General features: G+C 37.6%; 1 protein-coding gene across 1 annotated transcript; it reads left to right on the forward strand.

Moving 5' to 3' along the window:
- Positions 1-7,442: 7,442 nt before the first annotated feature.
- WASHC3 (WASH complex subunit 3) lies at positions 7,443-24,163 on the forward strand. The gene is made up of 7 exons (XM_072871592.1): positions 7,443-7,600; positions 9,264-9,362; positions 11,666-11,731; positions 13,156-13,284; positions 14,855-14,965; positions 18,909-18,973; positions 22,370-24,163. The coding sequence occupies exons 1-7, from the start codon at positions 7,550-7,552 to the stop codon at positions 22,452-22,454; spliced, it is 606 nt and encodes a 201-aa protein (XP_072727693.1). The 5' UTR covers positions 7,443-7,549; the 3' UTR covers positions 22,455-24,163.
- Positions 24,164-26,611: the final 2,448 nt, after the last annotated feature.

The following is a 26,611-nucleotide window of genomic DNA, read 5'->3' on the forward strand; positions in this document are numbered from 1 at the left end:
ACATGGTATTTGGTGTGAAATGGGTTTTTTAAAGTTTTTTTTTTTAAGAGATTTTGTATCCAGCAATCTCAGTCTGGCAATCTCACTCAGAAAACACAGCTCAAATACTCTGAAATTGTCCAGAGTACCTACAGAAAGTACACCTGTGTCTGTATTAACTTTCCAACTGTTGTGGTTTAGCCCCAGTTGGCAATTAAGGACCATACAGCCGCTCGTTCACCCTCCCCCTGCCTTGGTGGGATGGGGGAGAGAATCAGAAGAGCAAAAGTAAGAAAACTCATGAGTTGAGATAAGAACAGTTTAATAATTGGAACAAAAAAAAAAATTGTAATGAGAAGGAAAACAACAAGAGAGTGAGAGAGGAACAAAACCCAAGGCGGGGAGGGGGGAACGGGACCAAAAAAAAACCCCAGTGATACAACTGCTCACCACCCGCCAACCAATGGCCAGCCAGTCCCCGAGCAGCGATCGCTGCCACCCGGCCAACTCCCCCGTTTATATACTGAGCATGATGTCATATGGTATGGAATAGCCCTTTGGTCAGTTTGGATCAACTATCCTGGCTGTGCCCCCTCCCAGCTTCTTGTGCACCTGGCAGAGCATGGGAAGCTGAAAAGTCCTTGACCAGTGTAAACACCACTTAGCAACAGTCAAAACATCAGCATGTTATCAATATTATTCTCATACTAAAATCCAAAACACAGCACTATACCAGCTACTAGGAAGAAAATTATCTCTATCCCAGCCAAAACCAGGACACTGACCATCACTGTCTGATAAGAAAGAAGTACAATAATATACTGTCATAAAAAGTTATCTGTGAATGTATTTGCTGAATAAACTAGTTATCACTAACAGTGAAGAAGCTAATGCTATAATCAGAATTCTAATTTTAAGAAGTATTATTTATCTTAAGATGACAGAGGGATTTATTTCAAGTATGCCAAACAGCATGTGGTTTTTTTCTGTTTACAGCCTTTTACTTCCAGCCTTTTACAGAAAAATCAAAGACATTCTGCTTTCTAGAAGCATATTTTTCTTGCCCCTCCCATACAAGACCCAGAAGTGAAGTAAAAGAGGAAAGAGTAAAAGACAGAGACAACTCCTGTCTTCAGTATCCTTTTTGCATGCCTTTGCAAGTTAAGTGATATTGAGATGTTCAGCTAGTGTCACAGCTCCTTACAGCACCATAGCCATCCTTATTTGCAGTAGTTAGATTTTAAAATAGTCTCTTGTTTGTCCCCATTTATGCTGGACACATACAACCAATTCAGAATTAGGACAGCAAAAAGTGACATTACAGCCACCTTTAAAAAAGTAAGACAATATTTTATTTCTCATCATTTCTTATCATTGAGAAACTTTGTTTTCCAACTGCCACCAAAATTTACTTAAAAGATGAATACAAAGTTCCTCATAGATTAATCTATTTTCAGCATTGTCTATTGAATCTCATCCTTTGTAGGAGAAAGGACTTAATTTCCTAAAGGTTTTAAAGTTCTGTTTATTTTATTCACAAAGCTGTTCTACTGACTGCCCACTTTAAAAAGTCAAATGTGTAAAGCAGTCCTCTAAGGCTTCTTTTTCTGGAAAAGTTGCATTCCTTTTTTTTTGTTAAGTACTATTGTACTTTTAAAGCATGTTCCTTTAATTATGATACCTGTTAAGGTTTTTAAGTAACCCTGGGTTGTGGACTAATTAAAAAAAACAAAAGTCATTCTAATGCAAAAATTTTTAATACCCGCAAGTAAGCAATACAGACATTATTTTTAGGTGAAATGTATTATTTGTGCTTTAAATTATTATTTCCCTCCAGAAGGCTGGCTATTTGATGCAGAACCCACATAAATGATGCACCAGCATACAAGTGAAATTTTCACAGTGCGGATAAGCAGCCCTGGTGTAGGGACCTTCACCACTCTTCCCTTGTAATGCAGCAAGTGGACTTCCTGTGCCTAATACGCTTCCTGTACTGAGCAGCAGTCCAACTCATCACCTGCCTGCCACCAGCCAGGGGACCTTTTCCAGGGAGGTGCAAATAACTTGTGTTACTATAAGACTCGGGTCCTTGGAGTCCATATAACGTAGAACTCTTGTATGTTCTGTTTGCCAGATACACACAAAATGTTTGCCATGTGGACTCGACTGACAGCCATAAAATAAGTTTTCTCTTTTTTGGCTTAGGCAGTAGAGAGTTAAAAGCAACTGTCTGAATATATGCAACCAAAAGGAAACCCCAGTGTGTAGGGAAACAAAATGCTGGGCTAGAACTTACACAACTTGTTAACTTTAAGATGGGGCTGCAAGACACTCCAGTCTTGACTGGTGTATGCTTAAACTGCAAAATAAGCAGAGTGGAGGACGTTTCAAGATACAGCACTTTGTTCATCTCGTATTCAGAGTTTGACCAGAGAGTACAGGCTTCATGGGAGGTTTAATTGGCTCGTAGACACAGATAAAAATCTTTGTGGGTCTGAGAGAAAGGATTGGACTGGGGCACTGCAGTCCTTCTGGATGTGTAGTGAAACTGAAACAGATTTTTTTTTTCCGTCCACTCTCAGAGCAAAGCTTTACATAGCATGTAGCTATGCAGAATACCGTGCACTATACTCAGCACCCATATTGACAAAGACAATTTGCGTTAGGTATGTGCAGGTGCATTTTGACTAAGACTTTTTTTATTTAGAATTGCTCAAAACCCAAGGGGGCAGAGGGCAGAAATTCTTTTGTTCTGTAGTTAATTCAGAAGCTAAGATGCTTGGTTTTAATACTCTGTTTTTAAGGACTACTTAAAAATATTTACCAAGGATGGGAATGATCTTGCCAAGTTCAAGGTTCTTCATATTACTTCTTTCCAGTATAAAATGGGTATTTAGGAAAAAAAAAAAAGAGCAGCTAATGTTTTTAGCATGTTCCCCATGTTCTTCCATACAGAACAAAATAATTAGTTAATCCTCTGATGTTGCCTTAGCACAGTACTTGGAAAACTGAAACTCAAAGAAAGAGCCATATTCAGAGAACTGCAAACTATTTATCATTTAATTTCAGTTTTGCTTTTTTTAAATGAACCTACATAACACCTGACATTTGTATTTCTCAGTCTATCTAACTGTCAAGGGCTGGTAATTCTCTGAACCTTCTGTTTGCTAAATTTGTACATATTCTGACATACCTAAATTATTGAGATAGACTTTTTTTTAAAATTCAGTTGAGGGAAAAATCATTGAGGCAGTATCAGTTTCATACAGAAAGCTTTGCCAGAATACCCTTTGCAAGCATGGATTTAGAAGACTCCATGGGAAATCAAAAAAATGTCAATCCACATTCTGACCTTTTCAGCTGTTCATTGGACTACCTTAGTAAAAACAACTTTTGCCCCTATGGAGGATCAGGTGACACCATGTCTGGAAATTTTTTTGGATCAGCTTTTTGTTTCTGCTTAACTTGCCTCTCAATTCTATAGCTATTTGAGTTCTGTGCCGATTTTAACAGAATATTGTGTCTTGGGACCTGTAACAGTATATAAGCATATAAAATGCATATGAACATGGTAAATTACAGTAGCACTTGCCCATTTTTTTCAGTTTGTGCAGTTTTGTTTTGCAATTGACAAGAGGCTCTGATTTTGTGCAATATAAAAATATATGTAGCAGATCAATTTTGGTGCTTTGAAACCCATGCTGTTGCCTTTACTTTTTAGTGTATGCTAATCACAAGACAAAGTATTTTTTACTAATGATGCAGACAAAGCTTTGATCAGTTTTCTGTACAAACAGCTTTTGCACTCCAAGTTAGCCTCAGCATCTCTAAGGTTAACATCTTCAAAATACTAATGTTCAACTGAACTGCATTTCAGTAACCGTTACGTAGTCTTTAATCTTTACTTTACTGAAAGGTGGAGCTATGTGGCTGTGTCTTTAAATGCCTGCATAGATATGTACACATACATAGGCTATAAACTGCCAGCAGTTACGTACTGTGCAATATTTATTCCTTAATTTGACATTTATCATCCAGTATGGGTGCTGGTACAAAATACGTTTTCAAATTGTACACCCTGTAAATCTGGATTATCAATTATTTTTTATAAATCCTCCCATTGGGGTTCAGTCATTAATAGTTCCAGTTTAAAAAAACAGTTCAATTAAAACATTTTTTAAGAGGTTTTGGAAAAATTTGCATCATTTTCCTCTATTCTCTGTTTTTCAGTTTTCATACCCTGCATTTCCTAATTCCAGCTGGGAAAAAGAGCACTGTGTTGCACTTTCTATGCAGTATTTTTGGCCAAATTAAAAGCAGGAAGAACTAGAAAGTTCACAGAAGAGCATATTCTTGTGAGATGTCTTGTCCAGCTTTACAGACCAAGAGATTCAGATAAGATTTGACTAAGCATTTACATTATTACATTTCTGTGGCATTGCCTGGAAAGCTTGTATTACAGACATTTTATGGTAAATGAGATTAAGTCTTCTTGAATATAACGTAGGGGGTTTTTTGAGGTAATTAAGGTGGGAAGATCATTCACTTAGATAATTTAAACAAACAGGTCCTTTGCCCAACAAAAATTTGCACAATTCCTATAAGCTAGATTAAACCTATTGAACTTTGTAGGCTAACCCCTTGTCCTTCCTTTGGGAGATGTGAGAAATTGCCAACTACATGTCATTGCTCCAAAACATGGTATGAAATACAGGTTGTTCAATAATTCAAACAGTATGGGCAAAAAGACTTTGCTATAGTATTTTAGTATGAAAGTAATAAGGATATGTGTATGACAGCAGGTTAGTAATGTATTATGAATGTACTAAATATAAAATCAAAGAAAAGCTGCTTCAGTACATAAATGAGAATTTTATGTAAACTTGAGTAACAGATCTAAGTGTTCTGTGTGCAGCTACCATGGATTCTGTATATGAGTTTGTAAAATGCTTAGCAAACTGAAATCATTTGGAAGTAAATTGAGAATTTTGTTAAATTTTAAACCAAAATTAGCATAGCACATTCGGGTTCTAATCTTCAAGGTATTAAAGTAATGAGTGCGTTTTAATTCATCTAATCACATGAGAACTTCCTACTGATAGCCTCAGACTATGGTAGATTCTTAACTGCTCTAAATTTAAGATCATTTTGAAATTAAATATAGCAGTATTTAGATGTAACCATGAAGAATTTTCACTAAATATTTTCTCCACTACATTCTATTTGGATTCCCTGCTGTAAACAAGGACCCCAAATCACCCTGATTTGTCTTGCCTTCCAGTAGTACACAACTTTAGAATTTAAATGAAGTAAAGTTTTACTTAACAGGTTGAGCTGTTGGTAATCTTTTTTTCCAATGTTATAACAAACATGGCACACATCATCATTCTAGGATTTTTCATTGCTTAGCCTAGATTCTCCAAAACTTAGCCCAGACATCAGGACTGGGAAATCAGTGTTCAGTTTGACATCCCAACCCTTTTCCAAAGGATAGATTCTTTTCTGAATTGATTATTGCTGGCTAACATGAGAATAAATTCTGAGAGTCAACAATAGTTTTCATAGAATAACCCAATAGAGGCAATTTCCATATACTGTTCGAGTTAGTGTTTACTTACAAATGCAAGTGTGCGTAATGCTCTGTCTGGAGCCATGTCTTTGGGGATTTAAAGGTCATTTCTCATCTTTCATTCATAGTTAATCAGCCTGGGGGTTAGATGCATGATCTACATGCAACTGCCATTCCTGACTCTCCACAGAGGCAACATGTCCTCAAATGTTTGATGACTTGTTCTTTAATGGCTTTGATCCCAATCAGTTGTCTGGCTGATCAGTCCCATAGAATAGATGTCTTAGCTCATAGAAGACCTGTTGAAGATGCAGGAACCAGATTATTTAATATTATATAAGATGGGAACAAATATACTTTCTGTTCAGCTCACAATCTCTTGTACATAATGGTGTATAACTGTAGGTATCACATTCAAAATTTTATTAGCACAGATGGTAGACAAATTGGCAGTACCAGAAGATCAGGTCCTTTTCCTAAGCTTTCACTGTGCCTATCAGTTTCAGCCAGTAGAGCTCAATCAAGCACAACATAAAAGATCAGATCTTTGTTGTGTCCAACAAAGAAGTATTTCTGTTGCTCTTCTCCTGAAATGTCACGGGTGAAGTTGCATGAGGTAGCAGAGTTATCTGTATTTTTGCTACCAAAGCCAGAAAGGTCTTACTCTGTGGCTGATTTGATTCAACACATGAACCAAGCAGAAAATAGACCCTCCTCTAATGCTCGTTCTCTGCCAAGATGGCAATTTGAACTGCCTTAAGGAAGGGATCACCATGTGCTATAACTGACAAATGGTAAAATGAACGCATGTAGCTGTCAGCGGGAGCAAGACAGATGGGAAACCTTTTCTGATGATGCAACCCATTAGAGTGGTTCCACCTATCTTCATATTGGGATCCCACTTCTAAATGGTCCGATCAGTTCTTTCAATCTGTTGTAGAGAAAAATAATACAAGCAACCACTCAAAGATAAAAAAAACAGATTGGTTATTTTCCAGTTAGGGAATTCTTCCAGAGGAACATTTGCAAACCTACAGACTATTCTCCCTTTTCTTGGAGCTGGGTACCTCTTGAGGTTCCTTGGCTGAAAAGGAACAGACCTATGCTTGAGAATCAAGTGAAAGCAGTGATGGGTATTGCTGAACAAAACAAAAACGTTAGACAGGCCACAGCTAGGTTTACCATACCCTCTTTTTTCCTTTTGCGTAAGCACTGAAGTACAGGAATCTTTCCTAACGTGGTTACAGCCATGCTTTTGTCTTTTTCAGAAAATCCCAGGGTCATTCAGTGCTTGTTATTTTTATTCCCCATATTCAAAGTGTGGCCCTTCACCACCCGAATTATGCATATGAACACAGAAAAAGTTTCTTCGCTGGCTTTTCTCATTATTTCTTCGATGTTTAACCGCCGGGGAAGATGCTTTATCTTCACAACCTACGTTACCCAGGGCCTTGCCCTGAGGCTGTGGGCTGGTGTCCGTACCAGTGTGAGTCACCGTGACCTGAAGCAGGACAATGCCGGCCCCCCCCTGCCCGGCCGGAGCCCCTCTGCGGCAGGGACGATTTACAGAACCAACCGCTCAAGTTTTGGGAGAAGCAGTGCCTTTATACTTCAGGAGCATCTAGCCACGATGGCTTGGTCTGTGCGTTGTCCTGCGGCAGAGGCGGGTTACAAAGAGACGGGCGGGGGCCGCAGGAGGTGAGAAGGCAAAAGCCCCGCAGGGCGAAGGGCTCCGGCCCGCCCCGGCCCCGCGGCGCCCGCTGCCGCCCTCCCTCCCCCGGACTACGCTTCCCATGACGCATTGCGTTGGTAGGGGAGACTGCGCATGCGCAGGCGCACGGGCACGGCCTCACGCTCCTCGGAGTGGAGATTTTGCTTCCGGGCCGAGATGAAGAGGTCGCGTACGGAGCGCCAGGGGCTTCCGGGGTGCGCCGGGAGGTGGCTGGCGGGTGCGGGGCTGCTCTCCGTCCCGCGGCCTCGGACCCGCGCGGAGCCGCGGGGATGGACGAGGACGGGCTGCCCATTGTGGGCTCCGGCATTGACCTCACCAAGGTACGGGCTGTGGTAGCCCGGGGGTCCGGAGCTGTCCCGCTTCCTCCCCCGGCAGCGGCTGCGCTGGCCCTGGTGCTGGGCGAGCCCCATCTCCCCCCCCCCCTCACTCAGCTGCCCGGCCCGGCCCGGCGGTGGGGCTCGCCCCTGAGCCCGGCCGCGGCCTCTCCGGACCCCCCGGGCGCCCCTCTGCAGCCGCGGGCGAGGAGAGCTGCTTCTGGGGCGGTGTGCTGGGGCTGCCGAGACGGTGCCCTCAGCACCTGCTGCCTCCGTACCAGCGGCCGAGTTCCCGCAGCGAGGTCGCAGGAGGACAAGGCGGTTCGTCTTGCCTTAAGCTGTGTCTCCCGGAGTGCGGTGTTAACGTTTTCCAAAGGCATTGTGCTACAAGTTCTGTGATAGCGTTATATTTAAAGGCTAAGCCATTTCAGTCTTGGAACTGCAAATCCCGTTCAAAGCTGCTTATTCGTGGCTTTTAATAATGCAAAACCATTTTTTAGCTTTGTTTCTCCAATATAGAGCATAAAGGTAGAACAGTTCCAATTGCCGCAATGATCCTTCCATCCGTTGTGCTACTCCATAAATTTCTGATAAGGTCATAAGCACTGTTTGACAGTTTTGGAACTACAGAATTGAACTTTAGCAAACCGTGCCATACAGGTGCACAGGCTGAAAACTTGAGATAGTAGCAACAAAGGTCTCACAAAAAATCCGGATGTCTTAAGATTTGCAAAGTGTAGTGAATGGTAATGCTGGCAAATGGAAGACCAGAGAAGAGGTGAAGACCAGAGAGTCACTATATTCACAAACTGTTGTTCAGTGCAGCTGAAGCTTGGCTGCAAATATTTTTCCTTGTAAATCCTTCACTTTAACCAATTACAATTCCATAGAGTAATTTCCTGTGTGAAGTTTAAGACTTAAAGAACTGTCCAAGGTAATTAACCCTGAGGCACTATAATTTTATACATAAACATTTGTGAATGTTCTTGATTCCAGTCTTGTGTCATGGTTTAAATAAAAATGCCAACTGTCTGTTACGTTATGAGCACCAGGCTTTTTTGTGACAACTTTCTACCTTTTAGTCTTAAGAGTATGTCTGCATTGGGTCTGACTTGGAGGAGTGACACTAAAGTGTAATTTTAGGATAGTCTGGGCCTGCAAATAAGAAAAAGTATAGGTAGCCACTAAAGACTGAGATGGCAATTTCACTATTTATTTTTTATTATGGTGTTGGTTGTAACTGAGTATTCCTATGGATGACCAAGTTTTCTTTTCCTTCTTACGTTTCAGAAGGAAAGATTCTGATTTCCTCTCTGTTTTTAAAAAGTTTTAACATTTTTTCAGGAATGTTCACAATTTCATCTAAAAATTTTCTTAAATAAGATAACAGTCCTTCATTTATGTGGCTCTTGTTGCCTTTTCTGTGTATCCTGCAACTTTTCAACTGCCATGTTAGTAGATTTTTAGTGAAAAAGGATTTTTATACATGTATACGTGTATATCTGTTAAAAAATTGTGTGTATATATATGCATTCATAGCAAGCACACTTAAAGCAGATTTCGAAAATAATTTATTCTAAAACATTTGCATTTTTTAACAGGTCTTTGAATCCAAGTGTGAGAATTGACATCTATGTATAATCTAATTTTCTTATATTATTTAATGCAGGTTCCTGCTATTCAGCAGAAAAGAACTGTAGCATTTCTAAACCAGTTTGTGGTTCACACAGTGCAGTTTCTCAACCGCTTTTCTACTGTTTGTGAAGAGGTATGTTTATTATTTTCCTAACTGTCAATTTATACAATGAAAAAAAATCTTAGAAATGAGAACCATTCACTTTCAGTATTTTTGATGCAATAATACTGGTAGCTTAAACCAAAAAAATTTAGTCTGCTTTCTGTTCAAGGTTTCTCTTGAGCAAGTGCTTAAGACAGATTTTTTTCCCCAAGGTACCCACATGAACTGCTGATTATACCACACTTAATCCTGTTTCCTTAAGCTTTGCCGTTTGGCACAGTCTTTGAACTTTTTGATACATGGAATTTGTTCTGAGCAGCTCCATCTGTGGATATCATCTTGTTTTGGAAGAAGGATGCCATATTCCTGTGGTACTGAATCCATTTTGACACTCAGTATCCCTCTCATCTGTGTCCTAGGATATTGCATCAAAACTTGCTTTCAGATTTTACCACCTTTAATTTAAAAGGGTCATACATTAAGATCTGAATGTAAATAATTTTAATGTGGAAAAAAAGACATTTTTGGCAAGTGATTAATATGGAACATGAAGCAGTTAATTTTAGTGTCTTGTGAAAAAGAAAAAAATAAAAATACTTAGTATTAACCAGTTTTTATGGTGACTTTATTGTCAATGGAAATATACCAGACTGACAGGACTAGAATTGTCCACTGAACAGGACAAGAGTGCTTCCTCCCTTGTAGAAAGGGTGTTTTCTAATGTGGCTTTGAGCTTAACCTTTATGTCATTAGTGGTTTTTTTGTAACTGTTTGCTAGTTTATTTGATAAAGACTACTATATAGCCTAGCCAGCAGGGCTATATAGGGAAGCAGTCAAATCCAATTAGACTAAGCCGTGTAATCTGATAAATTGTGTTATTTGTTAGTAACGTTTAGAGCCAGACCCATGTCAAGTATAAAATTTGGCTACCACATCAACATATGGAGCTTCAGAGGAAAAAAAAGTAATTTTTTTCTAGATTTTTAAACTTATTGTAACTTGATACGTGGGCCTGGTGATGCTGTTGTCAGTAGTCCAAAACTTGTTTCACACATAATCTCAGTATTGCCTCTTACATAGGCACTATGGAAATCGGAACACATATATTTAAAGCCATCTTGAGCACGCAGCAATGCTGTGACATCTAGTTAATAAAACAGTTATTAGTTAACCTAAACGTGTTGTTACCCAAGAGACTAAATAGTTGCTTTATAAACTGCTTGAAAAGTTTTTTGTATTTATGAAGTACAGAAGTGTTTTTAATGTGAAAGGTCCCAATCTAAATCAACAGAAGCTAAGAAATTCAAAATTAGGGCTGACACCATCCTTAACCTAAATTTCTTGGCTCTTGTCTAGTCAAACTGACCCGTAAAGTTATATAACTCTCTTTTGTATATCTTTCATCCCCTTTCTGCAGCTACATGTAGGGCACATAGTTCCTTCCAATAGGATCTAACTCCTCTTCATGAACGAAGAACCATCTGTAAACAAGTCAGTGCACTATCCAAAAAGACTAACTCCTGTCAGTCTCCTTTTACTTTTTCTAGCATATTGGCAGAACTGCCATTTTCTTAGGGTGTTAAAGTTCTGCTTCAGAGCCAAGCAGAATCTTGCAACATGCCAGAAAGCTGTCAGAGTGGTACATATCTGCCAGCCACCGTGCTAGCCAACTTCACTTGGACAGGTCTGGTAGAGTATGGTAGTGATTAGTTAAAAGCGTGACAGTTCTTATAGAGTAATTTAGAAAAACTTAAGTTGTATTTAAAAAAAAAAAAGGTGTCAAAATTTGATTGAGGTGCACCTGGAGCATATAAAGCTTCTGGTTAGTTCTGGTTCACTGTGCATTTTGACTATATAGGACTTTCAATCACCTGCTGTATTCTTTATCAGATTTTTCTACTTTGTGTTTGCTCAGTTACATACACACACATCACATCTTTTCATCTTCCACATTTGGAAAAAACTTTGAAGAAAGATGTTTTGGTAACTGTGAGAGTACAGTATGTCTACCATTATTCTCCAGTTACTCAAAATAATACCCTATTTACTTTGGCTTTCTTTTGTACATAGTCTGTCTTCATTTCTGTCAGTCATTATTTGGGAAAACTAACTGCCTAGTAAAATTATTTAAAATTTGAACTACTGTAGCTACTGTACTAAAAAGGGATGTCATTGCTTCATTTATTTCATAACTTTATCATCTCATTTACACTCTACTCTGCCTTCAGCAGGTTGAAGACAAAAGTGATTTTGTTTAGCTAGATGTGAACTGTTTTATATGTACAAGTGGTCTAGGGGAGTGTTTTCACATCCTAATTGTTTTCTGTTCTAGAAATTGTCAGCGCTCTCTCTCCGTATCCAACAAATTGAAACAACACTCAATATTTTGGATGCAAAGGTTTGTATGGATACAGACTTTGTCTTCTAACAGTGACAGCCTCTTAGATTACATGAACTAGCTTAATTTTCATAGTCTGAATTGAGCAAATAAGTTTTCATAATTATTTGAAGGAGCTAATACAAAATTCTCACATGGCAAATTCTCTCTTTGCGTGCCTTGCCACTTACGTTGTATAACATTTGAACATGTAGTTGATATGGAAGAAAGGAACCAACATCACGTAGTGGAAATGTTGGGTTTGTCTCTGTTAAGCATATTGAACAGGAAAGAAGCACTTGGATCTTGAAAGGGCAACTGAACTGTATGGCAGTTTACTTGTGTGGATTTTATTGCAATGTTTGAGTTTAAGAAAATGGAGATAAGTTTTCCAATATTAAAATACGCAACTTGTGTTGCAGGGTTGCAGTACAAAATTGCATTTCCCATGCAAACTCTAATAAGAAATTTTTGCCCCCTTTATAAAGCAGAAGTATCTTTGTAAATGTTACCAGACTGTAAGGATTTCAACTGGTATAAATAACTAGACAGATGCCTTGTAAACCTTTTGATATTGAAATGTGACCTGAATTGGATCTAAGCTAACACAAATGTGTCTGATGTATCTTCTTTGGCTAAAATGACAAAAGGATATAATCTGTAGTCATGTATTATCATATAATTTGCTAAAAGAAAAAAAAAACAAACCCCAAAACTAAAAAAACACCCACTGTAAAGTTTTAACCAATCCTTCTTTAATAATGATGGAAGCAATTTTGGTTGGCTTTTCTAGGAGCAAGGGTAGGACATTTTGAAACCATTTATTAAGGTGTTTGTGAAAAAAATACTGTAGTAGTACAAACAGTGCTTACTAACTCCTATTTATTTCCAAATATTTAGAAATTATCAGTATTGATAATTTTTGCAGAATGCTTCATAATCATGTTTAATAGAATTTCCTTTAAATAAATATGTGGCGTATTGAATATCCACTCTCAGCATTTCCTTGAAAAAGAGTGAAAGATGAAGAAAATTGCAAAATCTGTAACCAGTTACCCATCTGTTAGGTAATAGAGCTGTTCTTGTCATGATTTCTTTCACTACAGAGGAAGTAGCAGAGAAGATGGCACAGCTCTTGTGTGGTTGATAAGTGCAGTAGCAAAATGCTGGGAAGGTGTTGAAGCCTTTCCTGCACTGCAACCCTGTGTTAACAGTGAAAGCTGTAATGGAGTGTTTTGGGGTTTTTGTTGTAGAAGCCACCTGAATAGAAAAATATATTTTTTTTTTTGCCAATCAAAATACCAAAACTAGTGATAAAAAGTTACGATTTTACTAATGTGAAACCTACCTGGGGAATACGTGGTAAGCAGCATACTGCAGGTTTTATTGTACATGTAGACTTATGATATGCTCATTGCTTATTTGATTATGTTTTGTACATTCAGTTATCCTCTATTCCTGGCCTAGAAGATGTCAAATTTGAAGTGTCCAGTGCAAATATGAATAGTGTTACAAATGGTCCTGTGGCACAAGCTACTACGGATCAACAGACAGCTGTATCACCTCAATCTGGAGTAAGTAATGAAGCATAACTAATACATTGAAGGAATATACCTCTCCGTGTCAAGTTTCTAGTCTCATTTGAAATAGATGGAAGAAGCAAGTCTATTGGAAGAGAGCAATCAACTGTAAAGATCTAAAACTATGTTTTTCACTAATGAAACTGTTTTAACGACTGACTTAAAACAAAAAAGGGTATACCCTTTCTTGAATATCTGGCTTAAATAATTAGAACTAACTCAAATCTAATGGTAAATGCCTCCTTCCTCTTCTTTAGTCACACTAAAATATGAACGTGAATTACATCAGGGGACTGGGAAGGTCATGAATGAAAATAACGATTCAAATCACATAATTTCAACTCTTTTCTCCTTCCTTTAGAATGTGAGCTTTCAGCTCAAATTGGACTTTCTAGCATACTTTATTTTAACGAGATTATTACAGTGAATGTTTTCTACATATTATCATCTATGTACAGAAAATGGCAGCTATTATAAGTGATCAACATTAAGATTCTATCCCTACAATTAATTTTTTGTTGGGGTTTTTGTGTGTGTGTGTGCTTGGTTGGTTGGTTTTTTAACCCAGACTTAAATCCTGTGATCATCACTTCACTAAGTGAGGCTTTCTGGCTCATTTGTAGATGGAGTTCTTTCCTCAGTTTCCTATTATAGTTTCTTTTCTTGGAATCTCCAATTCCAATCTCTGCTCATTCTCTTATTTGGTGGAAGTTGCTGTGGAGCAGCAATAGCTGGAGAACTCTGCTGCCTTTCCCTGCCTGTTAAAGATTGTAATTCTAATTTGCAGCCAGCAACATGGGAGACAGAATGGACAGTTAGCATTGCATGTTTCAGTCATGTTAGAGAATGACTCCCAGTTACTTCATTTTCTTTAAAATGTTCCTCCTCTCAGATATTACAGTAGGGACAGATATTCCTGAAAGGAGGTTCCCAATGCTACTTTCAAATGGTTAGTTTAATAGCAAATATGCAGCTTTCTGTTGTCCTTCAAATAGTACTACAGCTTCTTGTCATTTTTCATTTTTTTAATAAATTACTCTCAAGGATTCTTTGCTTTCATTACGTTATCCTTTAGGTTAATGGTTTATACTAAAAAGTATAGTTTAAAAGTTATACAGTCTGTATGAAACATTTGTCAGGGAATTAAATAAATATTTTGAGGAAAAAATGCATTGGACCACTAGGGGACATATAAAGATATAATCCTTAAAAGATTATTTTTTTCTAAAGTGAGCATTTAAATTCAGTTCTGTTTTATTCATTAAATACAACAAACTTAACAGGGCTATTATAGGCTAGGTTTTTTTTTTTCATGTATTGTGCAATAACTTAAAATTGTCACTAAAAGTAGAAAGTCACACTTGTAACAGTCAATAATGAAAGAGCTGATTTTTGTGTATTCGTACATCTTGGAAATCTCTAATACTATGAGTGTAGATCAGAATAATCTTGATGTAAGAAGACTTGCACTTTACGCGTAAATTACAAATTTTATGGATTGAAATCTGTCCATTCTTCTGTTCTGCATGGCTAACCATTAAAGTGTCATCTTCTTTGTATACAGCACAACAATATACATGAAGAAGGGTTACAGAAAACGGAGGTAGTAACAGAAAATGTCAGAACTGTGGCCAAGGATCCAAGATATGCCAGATATCTCAAAATGGTACAAGTGGTAAGTCAGTTCTCTTATAATTCTTTGGGTACTCCATTATTTTTAGGTGGAATGTCACACACAGCTGTAAGTGAACATGAAATGTCTGAAGACTTATATTGCATCAGTAATCTTTAAGCTAGGATAACATCACAGTATTTCTAGCACATCTTCTCTAATAAATGAGTTGACATAATATATTCCCTCAGCTTCAGGCAAGATCTTTCAACAAAATTCTGCCAATATACTTGTAAACTGAAGGTGTGAAGATGTGTAAATGCAGAGTGATATTAGCTGGAGTCACAGAAGATGCCACTGAAAGTGTAGTTATTCTGGCAGAATTGGTGTCATTCCCTACACACAAACATGATTACAGTTTGGTTTTGCTGTAGAGTACAAAATGCAGCTTTGCTACTATAGTCCAGAGCAGGAGTATTTGATATTTCTGTAGGGTTCAAAATAGAGATAGAAGAATTGCTTCACTACTTGGTTCCACTTCAGTTTCCTGTTATTCATGATGCAGGTTTTGTTTACCTCTTTATCTGTGGGCTGTTCTACAGATGAATAGGAAATAAATGAATGTAATCTCAATGTTTACATGTGTGAAAACTAATGAAGGAGTGAAAAGGTGAATGGGATACATTTTTTAAGAGCTCTTTTTTTCATGCCCACAAAATTAAAAATGAGATTGGAAACAAAGAAGAAAATCTGTCTTTATTTTCAAGCTGTCAGTGGAAATTTTCCTCTAAAATATATATTATAATTCTGGAAAATATGACTGTGGCATAGTATTAGTAAAGTGTTGCTTATGTTAAAACCAACTTCATGGTTTCACTCCCTCTTCAGAGCAATTATTACAATTGGTGTGCTTTGTACTTTGGATGATGTTCCAGACCTTATTTTTCATTTGAATCACGAATTGGAACTTTATTGGTAGCGTATTACACACCCTTTGGAAAACCTAGCAGTGGGGTATTAGCAAGAGTAGAATGCTATGTTAGTGTATTGATTTAATGCCAGACTTCAAAGTGGATGTGAAAGTGCTGGATGGTCTAATTACTTTGACTTTTTTTTTGGTGACTGCTAGAGGAGTGAGATCTCACTTTCCACATTTATCCTTTGTATTGGCAGTTCCTGGTGACTTCTCTGCCAGTTGTAAACAGCGTGGTAGGAAAGTCAAACTAACATACTACAAATTAATGTGTGTTTTTGTATTTGCCAGACTTGTCTTCTCATCCAGTCACATGTCATTTATTTGCCCAAATTAAGTTTCTAGCTGAAGATTTGTTTGAACTGATCATTTGTTTATTGCTCACAATATTTGTAGTATTTAAGAATTAACACCATGAAGAGATATTTCTCTTACACTAAAGATAGCTGTTCTGTGAAATAGTTACAAATGATGGAGTGCAGCTGAGCATACTAAATTCATATTTTTTAAAATTACAACAATAATATTCAAGCAAACCTTACAAAAGCAATATATTTTTTGCTACAATAAACGTTCAGAACACTTCTATTGATAGTGTGAGAGGAGCAGTCTATGATTTCAGATAAACTTCATGTTTAAAATACAAATACTCTTTATTACTAAGCACCAAACATGACTGCATAGACGCCAAGATACTGACTGGCCTGATATAGATTGGTCCTTGCTTTAAAGGACTGAAATAAAAACCAAACATGGAGAGTGCACTGATCTTCAGTGCATTGCCAGCACTGATGGTGTGTGACCTCTTTCTGCACTATGGCGAACCAAAACCTATTTTGCAACAAGATTGCTACTTGCATTGTGGCTTCTCCAGAACCTGTGCACTTCCCAAGCTGCAGGACCAGGGTGGGAGTAGGGCTGGGGTACGCTGTGTTGAATGTGTAGTGATTTGGATTATTTCAAATCTTAACTGGGTGGAGACAAACGCGATGGAAATTTAGTATTGGCTCCTATGTTAGAAAAGTACACCTGTGCCATTTCAGTGGACCTGTATGCTCAGTGTAGTTACTGTTTAGATTTAAAATAGTTGTCTGTTTTATTTTAGTAAGATTTAGGGTCACAGCAGTATTAGGCTCTGATTTTCCAGGTTAAAACTTACAGAAGTGTGAAAGATAAAGTAATTGTAATGCCCTAATTGTATTATAAACAGATATAGGTACAATCTTACTTGTTTTCTTTCAGGAAAAAAGTGCACTGTTAAAGGGTATTTTGATTAAACTTAAGATCAATTTTGTAAATATATGATATATGGGGGTACTGAGAGGTTTTTTTCTTACATATTTTGATGCATACAATTTTGGAATAAAACACTTCTCCAAGTGTGAACATAAAAACATAACAGTTTCTGACCCATTCTTAGAAGTTCATATACCAAGCTGCCTTTCATTGAGAGCAATACGAATTCTCCTTTGCCTGATCTGACTCAATCTGGTTTTCACATGGTTCGAATTGATGCATAAACACTTCATCAGTGACTTCTGAGCTGGGGAAAGGAACCCTAAGAGCAGTCAAGCGAGGAAAAAAACATTAGATGGTACAAGACAGTGTATAGGCACACAGTTCCTGGTGTCCAAATCTACTCTAGAATAAGTGAATATTTTAAACTGTCATGAAATATTCAAATGCTTTCCCTTTTGTAATGTACATTAGTTGTGAATTACTGAGAAATTCTTTATTACAAGTGAATACTTCACAACTATTTGAGTCATGTTTTTGCCAATATGTCTAATAGATTGCTAAAACTATGTACCTGTCTGTGTGCTGGAATCTTCAAACAAAAGTCTTGATTGTGATTCTTACTGTGAAACTGCACAAGGAAAACACAGTAAGACAGCTAGCTTACGCTTTGCCAGGTTAGCTACTGCAACTGTCACTAGTTTCTCTGCCACATGCTTCTCTGGAACATTAGTCATGGCTGCCCTTTATTTTATCACTATTTTACTTACTTTGGACAACAGAGATTTGTCCTGTGCCAAAAGAATCCTGCACTATTTTTCATTTAGGTTGTGAGGCGTCTTCTGACTTTCCTAGACCACCAATGGCTTTGTCCCTTGGAAATCTTGGAAATCAGAAATTGTATCCTCTTTTTTTTTTTTTTTCCCCTCCTATCTTGGCATGCAGTGGTCCAGGTGGTGTTTCTGATGGTTTGTAACAGGGGATGGCAAAGCAACAACTTGTCTTTGAGCAACTCTAGTGGAAACATAGGAGCAGTTTGTTGGAATGTATCTCATGAGACGATGTGGGTCAAAGTGTTCTTGGGTATGCGATCCAAGATGAGGGGATGTTTAGGTGTTGCTGAATAAAATAAAGTGCAGAAGCTTTGGAAGGACTTGCAGTGAAAGGAAGGAATTTTTTTTAACACGTACGTAGTTGGCTAAAATCTGTCCACAAGTCATAGAAGATTCAAGCCTGACTGTACAAGCACTTGCATTCAGAGGAATAACTTTTAAATTGTGCTTCTGTTCTCATGTCCTGTTTGTCTTTTTATGCATGCTTTTTAAAGCCTTTTCCAATTTTTAGCACTGCCTTAAGGTATCCTTCCGGAGCTGTAGCAGATGCACTTTCCGGGTTTTCCTTCCTCTTTGGCTATACCTTCAACATGTCCGAGTCTTCTTCATCTTTCTGGCACAACTGTTCTCTGGTGTCTTTGTGCTGTTTTGTGCTTTCTTCACATTTTCATCCATACTCATGACTTCAGCTTCCTGGTTTTGTCTGCATGAATTGCAAATATATCTCTCTCCCTGCAACTTTCTCTAGATGCTTTGCCATAAACATAAGGATTAAAAGGGCCTTTGATCTCAGTCATTTCTCACTTCTAGGTTCATAGTGATGGCAACTGAGATTATCATTCCATGCTCTTGTTCAACAAGTGACATGCATAAATTTGTATGAAAGTGTAGCCTAAAAGAACCTGTGGAATTTAGTTCACCTGTTTGTGTCCAGTAGTTTCATATTATTCTTCCTCCTACACAGGGTGTTCCTGTAATGGCAATACGAAACAAAATGATTTCTGAAGGGCTAAATCCAGATCTTCTTGAGTAAGTAACTTGTAACTTTCAGTAGGGCTGGAATGCAACCATGTGTTTAAAAAACTTGGAAAAAAGTGTGCTTAGTAAAGATTTTTTATGGTATTGTGAATCTAAATTATCAGCATTAAAATGGGTTTTGAAGTCTTCCGTGAAAGACGTTTTTAGCATTTTATAGGTCTGAAGAGGGCCATCAGTACCAAAGGAGGAGGGATGCAATCTCAAGTATGAGCTGTCTTTTCAGTATTGTCTAGTCCAAGGCAAAGCCCAGGAAATACAGAGACTGGAATATAAATGGATAAGTACTGCACCCTCCCAAACAGGAAGTTGCAGGACTTTACCATTCAGACTTGAGAGGAAATGGAAGAGCTTCTTCCAAGCCCAGCAGAGGTGGTGCAGTTCAAGGAAAAGGATATAGCAATGACAAGGTAACATTTGTCAATGTGCATTTAGCGATGAGGAATCAAATAATACGTCACTAGCCATTTTCACTGTACTGTTTAGAGTATGAGGTTTTTCCCAGATATTTTCTTCCAACACTTCAATAACAAAATGTCATCATTGTAGAGTAATAAGAACAAACTCTATTTTATTTTGCCAGATGCATGAGGGACAACACAGTTTTTTCCAGATTCCCTCAGTAGATGGAGTGTACAGCTTGACTCCAACATTGACAGTGTAAATTGAAGTCAGCAGTTCGAAATTGTGACTGTTGATTGAGATAACCTCTTGTGAAGACTACTAAGAATAGATACTCATTTTCAGAGCTACTTTTCTGGCCTTAAGCATGAATTTTAAGCTTATTTTACATTTGACATGTAATTTAGTTTTACTGTACTATTTCACAGAATCTGTTAAACTGATGAAAATATTAACTTTGATTCTTACATCATAGCCACTAAACTGTTTGAAACACTTTTGCATCCTCTTCAGAAACTGTCAATGTATTAGAAAGATGGCTTCTCCTTTCCAGTGAAGTCTTTTTACATTTTGTAAAGGCTTATTCTGAAAATAGCAATTGTTTAATAAAATAAATAAAAATATAGGAAAACTGAAGTATCATCGTACGTTGAGTTGCTTTATCTCCCAGCTACTTCCTGGTGTCTAAATAAGCCTAAAGTCGTTATTCCTCATTTGATATTTTTACTGATCGAATGAGAAATAAGAAAAAGAACACAAGAAAGAACCTGTGCAAATCTGAGACAGGGTTATCAAACATGGTTTTACTATGTGTGTGTTAAATGTGTTGTATTTCTTCATCTGCGTTTCTGGTCCATACCTTGCTGTAAATGCTGCTATTTCTTCATGTTTGGATGGATTTTTATAGCAGATAAAAATAAGATAATAGGTTAAAAATTCAAAAGCTTTTTAAAAAAAGTACCTGCTTTTGGATTGTCTATTTTGGGTTAAGACAGAAATATTATTACTGTGGATTGGGGCTCACAGAATATGTTTGGGGTTTGGTCTCAAAGTCCATCTTCAAAGATTCTGTGCAACACTAATGCTTAGGCAGATTTTCTTTAAAATGTTATTGGTTTGAAAACCATGTAGCAAATCTACCTGGTTAAAGAAAGCTAATTATTTGGCAAGGTGCATAATGCCTCTTTGAAGAATTGGTATTACTTGAAATAATTTTTTAATATTTTAAGGAGTCAGGGGTGACCTTTCTTTTAATCTTCTTGCTTTCTTGCCTCAGTATCATAGACTTTTTTTTTTTTTAATATGTATCTTGCCATTCACACCACCTTAGGTGTTCGGGTTCCTTAGGCCTGCTCACTCAGTCTCAGTGAAAATTAGGAAAATGTACATGTTGCTGTATGCTCAGTCACTTATTGCAGACTCTCCCAGCTACTTGCCAGTTACTAAGCATGTTTTTTCTGTGGCTGCAGAGATGCTAGTTGTAATAATATGGAGTTGTTTATACTCTCTTCCTTCAGCTGTTTTACTTCTGTTATCGCTCCTTTCTCAACTTTTCAGAGTTTGCCTATTCTATCAAGCTCCCAATTTATCTGTTTTTAACTTTTGTTTCTTATCCTTCCTCTCTTGCCTGTCTACAGTTCCAGGAGAGTTTGTCCTGCCCTCGCGAACTAAAGGAATTCATTGCCATCTTCCTCTCCTTACTAGAGGAGAGTTTTTGCACTGGTCTCTCCAGATCACATGTCTTTGCACAGCTCTTCTGTTTTGTCATTACCACGGCAACAAGGCATAATATTGTGAAGTGGTATTTGCATGAGAAAGCAAACGCTTTCTTAATTTATTTTGGAGGTGTGCAGGGGGGAGGGAGAAGGCTCTCTCACAGTTCTTTAATGCACTTCTCATTTTTGCACCCAAAATGTTTAGAAACGCTTTAAAGGTACCTTAGGGATTTCCAACAGAGAAATTGTAATAAACAGAACTAAAGTTGGAAAAGAAATTCTGTGGCATGACACACAGGGATAGCCCCAAGATAAATAACAACGGGACAAATAATATTATTGTCAGCTTAGTTTAAAATGTAGTATTTTATCAAAGAGAGCAGTTAACTGTCATACAGGAAGCTAGTTTCTGTGAAGATCATCCTTCCCATTCCCCAAGTATAATTGCGTGTATATTTTCTGCCTTGGTTTCAGAATTTACTAGGCTCAGTCTTGCTTGTGTTGTCAAACTCATTACATACTTAGGAGTGAGACTCCAGGAGAGCCAGCATCTTCAGTCAGTACTGCTGGTTAGTCTTTAGATGGCTTGCTTCTCTCCCCTTCATTCCCAGTAGATTCCCTGAGCAAATGTTTTGACACAATGTTAAGATCCATCTTAAATATTCTCTTCAAAACTAAATACAAGAGATCTGATCATTTATAGTCAATAAAAATCCCATGGCTGCTCTTGCATGTCAAATTTAACCCAGTGTTCTAGCCAAATTCCACTCTGAGTAATTCTTTTTTGCTTCTCTAAATTATCCCTGCAGTTTTAGTTGGATACAATATTGTTCATTTCCTGTCTTATTTTTTTCATGTACTATTTACACTGCTTCATGGTGTACAGCGTGTTCCTTTCAGCCCAAGAACCTCTGAAGTTTGAAAAAATTTGAATTAATCAGTATTGCCTGCTTTCAACTCTTTCTACAAGTGTTTGCCACTTCTCAGTGATCTGTCATTATTTCCGATAACCTCAAAGGTGTGCATTCAAACTGATGTCTGCGGAGTTTTGATGTCCAGTGAGTTACAGTTTCTAGTGTTTATCTTTCAGTTGTAAGTGAAGCAATACCAATAAGGTGTAAGTTTGTAAACCGTAAACAGTTAATGTGTTAAATTTTGCAGATATAAAGTGCATGCAGTTGTAGTGAAAGGACATCAGCATTAAACGCTAAGTTGCTTGCGTTCTCAGCTGCCTTCTAGGATTTATGACATACAACATTTTTGTTGCCTGCAGGACCCCCGATGCCCCTGTGCCTGCCTGGGGAGATGATGGGAATGCAGAAGACAGTTCTGATAGTGAATCTTCATTTAGTGACTAAATAAACTGATTTTGGCCTTTGGAAACCTCTGTTAAGTGCTAATGTGTTTGGAGCTTTAGCAGACAATAGTTTTGCGTGGGTCACATGGGTGACGTGATTTATCTGACAGCATTTTTAAGAACTAAGATCGTCCATGTTCTCTCCCAGAAAGTTTGAACAGGCAGCGTGTTTCAACCTGAACCTTTCCACCATGAAAATTAGTCGTGAGATCCTTGCAATTTTTATGCTGCATCATTTCAGATTCCTTTCTGATTCTTCTGAAATTACTTTGTAAAACTCTAAAAATTCCACGCCTCTAAGCCTCCAGGTCTCTAAGACTGCATTCTGGTCATTATTGGATTTTCTACATAACACTTTTAACCTAAGTTGCCTTCTTTCTGTCCCATAACGTACAGGTGAAGTAACTTTTCAAAATGAAATTGTTTAATTGTAATCTGATGAAGTGTATTTTTCTCTAATATACTATATTCTGAAGTGACGCAACAAGAATTACACAGAAGTCAACTATCTTATGGTGATTGCAAATTAGTGACACTGTTTTGAAAGAAACTAAAATACAAATGAAAAATATATTAAAAACCAATCTGAATCTGTTTTCAAAGTATATACTGGTATTCGATTTCATGCTAGAGTCAGTACAAAGTTGTTAGAGATTCCTGCTCTGTAGAAGAGTTCATTTATCAAATTCAGGTTACAGTGGTGTAGAATGCTACAAATATTGCAAGATTGGTTTGAAAATGACACTGTGAAAGAAGCAAGTGACTGGGAGATTATTAATGGAATACCAGATTCTCACTACTTGTTCACTGTCACATGGGTCAGCAAGCAACCACTTTCTGACTGCTCTTGGGCTTATTGGAAAGCAGCTGTGGCTAAGCAGTTTGCATAGGATAAGAAATCACTTCCAAGTTGGTGCCTTTGCTGATAATTTCAGCAAAGAAACCAAAATTCAGTTTGTATAATGATAAAACTACCTTGCTACCTCTTGAGGTATGCATTGAGGAACAACGTAAAGAAATCCACTGGAAGCCTGACTGGCCCTGAAGACTTCCCTCCAAAGTACTTAATCTACTCCATGAGTCAAAAATGACATTTCATTAAAGAATCTTCTTTAATATAATTTGTTCCACATGAAATTCTTCACAAACTATTTGAATTCCCCAGATTACTGTGATTATACCAGAATGCTGTGGGCCAGGCAATCATTCGCTTTCTGGTATTTCGCATTCTTCCTGAGACCAAGAAGAGACTAAAACTGAAGCTCTAAGTATATAAATTTGTTAGCTTTTATGACTGAGTCATTATGTTCTCTCTTAGTTATTTATGCCACTTCAGTAGGTTAGCTGCCTTTTTTTCTGTAACTTAAGCATGGCTCCCACTTGTGTCTAGCAGACATATTTAAACTTTTCATAACCTGTAAATCAGAGTAATGCCTGAATCCCTACGAAAGTATGTATGCATTAGAGGATGTCTAGAGATGGCATTTCAATAATGAGTTAATTATTATTGAACACTTAAACAAAAATATTCAATAGTTAACACTTGGTAAAACTTGACAAATAAGAACATATTAGCAATAAGTATTTCTAAAGTAAATGTCATAATGTTATTTCAGAAAGCATATATTAAAACACTGGTGACTTCTTGAAATCTGTATTTGAAAACTCATTGAAGCAATCTGTATAAGTAAAGCTATGTTTTGTAAACCAAAGTTGTGGTTCTGTTTTATTCCTATATGTTGTTTCAAACAGGATAATGAAAATTCTTCTGAAGTCTCTGCAATTTGTGTTTCTCCAAAACTAGTTATGCTGAAGTTGCATCAATCTACTACCTGAAGGGGAGAGTTTCGAAAATAGGGGTTTGGAGTTTAACCTAAGCCATGTTAGCACTCTGACTAGAGGAGAACTGAACATCCCATAGCTGCTATTCTAACAAGAACATTTAAGGAAGACTGAAATGAATGAGGACTGTATGTTCGATACTCTTGAACTGATACTAACCTATGTAAGGAAATAGCATGATTTAAAGAGTTGACTTGAGACATAGTAGTTAATTATTTTTTAAAGAAATAAGGTTACCAAAACATATTAAAGGAGGTGTGACTTCCATTGTTTATCATTTTGAAGAAGCCTTTTGTGTAATTTTAGTCTGAAAAACCTAAAATCAATTGTCTTTTACACTACTACAGATGTATTTTTATGTGTAATGAGAAAGAAAGCCTCTAGCCTACTGTCACTTGTTAAAATAAGGGATAATTAATTGGTAATTACATATGTCACAGAATAACAATTTCATTAGTAGGCACGCTGAATGTAATTGCTTAAGACTTGGGGTTTTTTTCAGGGTGGCTGTTTACTTTGGAATAGTGCAATGTTGGTAGGCTTGCAGAAACGTTAAGAAAAGTCTTGCCACTTTGTCTCCTCTCCCACTGGAGTGGTGGCGTACCGCACAGTAAAAATCCAAGCGTTTGAACTGTGAGGAACCAGGGAGAAAAAGATAAAACCTTCCTTTTTTACCTTCAGTGCATCAGCCGCCATAATGCTTCCACTGCCTTCGGAACCTCTGACCGCATTAAGCTCCTCTGTTCCTGCCAGTCTCATCTGCTAAACACATCCCTCTACTCTTAGGTTGTAGCCAAGTTCAATCATCTGAGATGTTTCAGCTTAGGACACATGCTGACACAAGAAGCTATTAAGTATGGGAAGGTTGGTTTGAGACTGAATTATGTCAGCTGTGCTAGTCCTCCTTGATCTACAGCAGTTTTCTAGTGAGATGGTGCTAACCCAGAAAGTTGGAAAGTCCTTAACCGCAAGCTAAATACTATAAGCAGAGAATATTCCAACTTGCTCATTATTTGCCATCTGTTTTGGCATAGGAGATGGAGGGATTATTTCAACTTGGCTGCATAGTAATCAGATATACGTAGTACTTTCAAGGGAAGAAGTCCATTTTTAAGTAAGTAAGTAAGTGACTTATTTTAAAAAAGTTTCCAACAGCAATTAACTTTTAAAAGATGCAGTATACATTAAAAGGTGTCAGTCATACATATCTAATATACACAAATTTTACATGGATTTAAAATCATCATCCGGGGCAATATTACAATTTGTAGGCATAAGAACTACTTCAGCTTGTTGCTGGAATAACTCTTGAATGCATCTGTTAATACTAATTGTGTACTAATTATGTACTGTTAGTAAATTATGTACTCGATGGTTAAACAAGCTTTTTTTTTTTCTTTACCCCATCACCATCTTCCTCATTTTGCAGGTGAACTGGAGTGCAGAATGTATAAAGGTCTGTTTCTTAAAGTTATTACAGGCATTTTAAACGCATATGGGGGCCTTAAGACTAGATATATATCTGTATTTATGTAAGTGAAACCTCAAACAACTGTCAAAGGCAGAAACAACATCTGGACATGATAATAACTTTACACTGAAGTCCTCGTTTAGCACTCTTAATCATTAATCTGTTCCCTCTCAACTCTCCTGTTCAGCGACATTTGAAAAGAAAATTGATGGTTCTTTTTCCGAGCTGGGTCTCTTCCTCTCTCTTGTTTTTCTTTCCAGTGTGTGTTATTTACACCAGTGAGTAAGTGTATAGTTTGACATTCTGTGAAAAAAAGTCATAAGAAGCTATAGCCTGTACTTGGAAAAAGAGAGTATCACTAAGATCAGCACTGAGTTGCGTGTGATCAGGTCGATTTTGCTTTCCATAATGTTATGTAGCAAGAAACTGAAGTTCATCATGGTCTTAAGCTTCCTGGGAGTCCAGTTTTATCTCTGAAAAAGCTGATACAAGGTTACAGCATTACAATGGATTCGTCTGCAAAATTTTCTTAATCCAGAAAATTTGGCAACCTGTTGCCTGAGATGGCTGCAGGTCAAATGCCTGCACTAGTGCCCAAAGCATTATTCTCCTGATACCTCATGTGATGGCGTCTCCATTCAGACCACTTCACAGGCAAGACAGGAGCTGCCACATTAGCTCAGGCCTGTGGCTCGCTTAGTCTTGCAGTTCTGTCTCTGGTAAAAATCAATACTTCAGTGGAAGGTGTGAGGAGTACTGCAGTGCTCTGGCAGTTCCTTTTCCTGCCACCAAGATTTTACTCCAGCTGTGAGCAGAGACTGATGTGCAGTGCTAAATTACAAGTT

Source organism: Ciconia boyciana, chromosome 1 (assembly GCF_034638445.1).
Source record: "Ciconia boyciana chromosome 1, ASM3463844v1, whole genome shotgun sequence".
In the NCBI taxonomy this organism is placed as follows: domain Eukaryota; kingdom Metazoa; phylum Chordata; class Aves; order Ciconiiformes; family Ciconiidae; genus Ciconia; species Ciconia boyciana.

What these genes read in the sequence shown, in the direction of transcription:
- WASHC3 (XM_072871592.1), top strand. Translation starts at nt 7,550, where the DNA reads ATGGACGAGGACGGGCTGCCCATTGTGGGCTCCGGCATTGACCTCACC. An exon ending in CCGGCATTGACCTCACCAAG is followed by an intron (nt 7,601 to 9,263) that starts GTACGGGCTGTG and finishes TATTTAATGCAG; the next exon opens with GTTCCTGCTATTCAGCAGAA. An exon ending in ATCTCAAAATGGTACAAGTG is followed by an intron (nt 14,966 to 18,908) that starts GTAAGTCAGTTC and finishes CCTCCTACACAG; the next exon opens with GGTGTTCCTGTAATGGCAAT.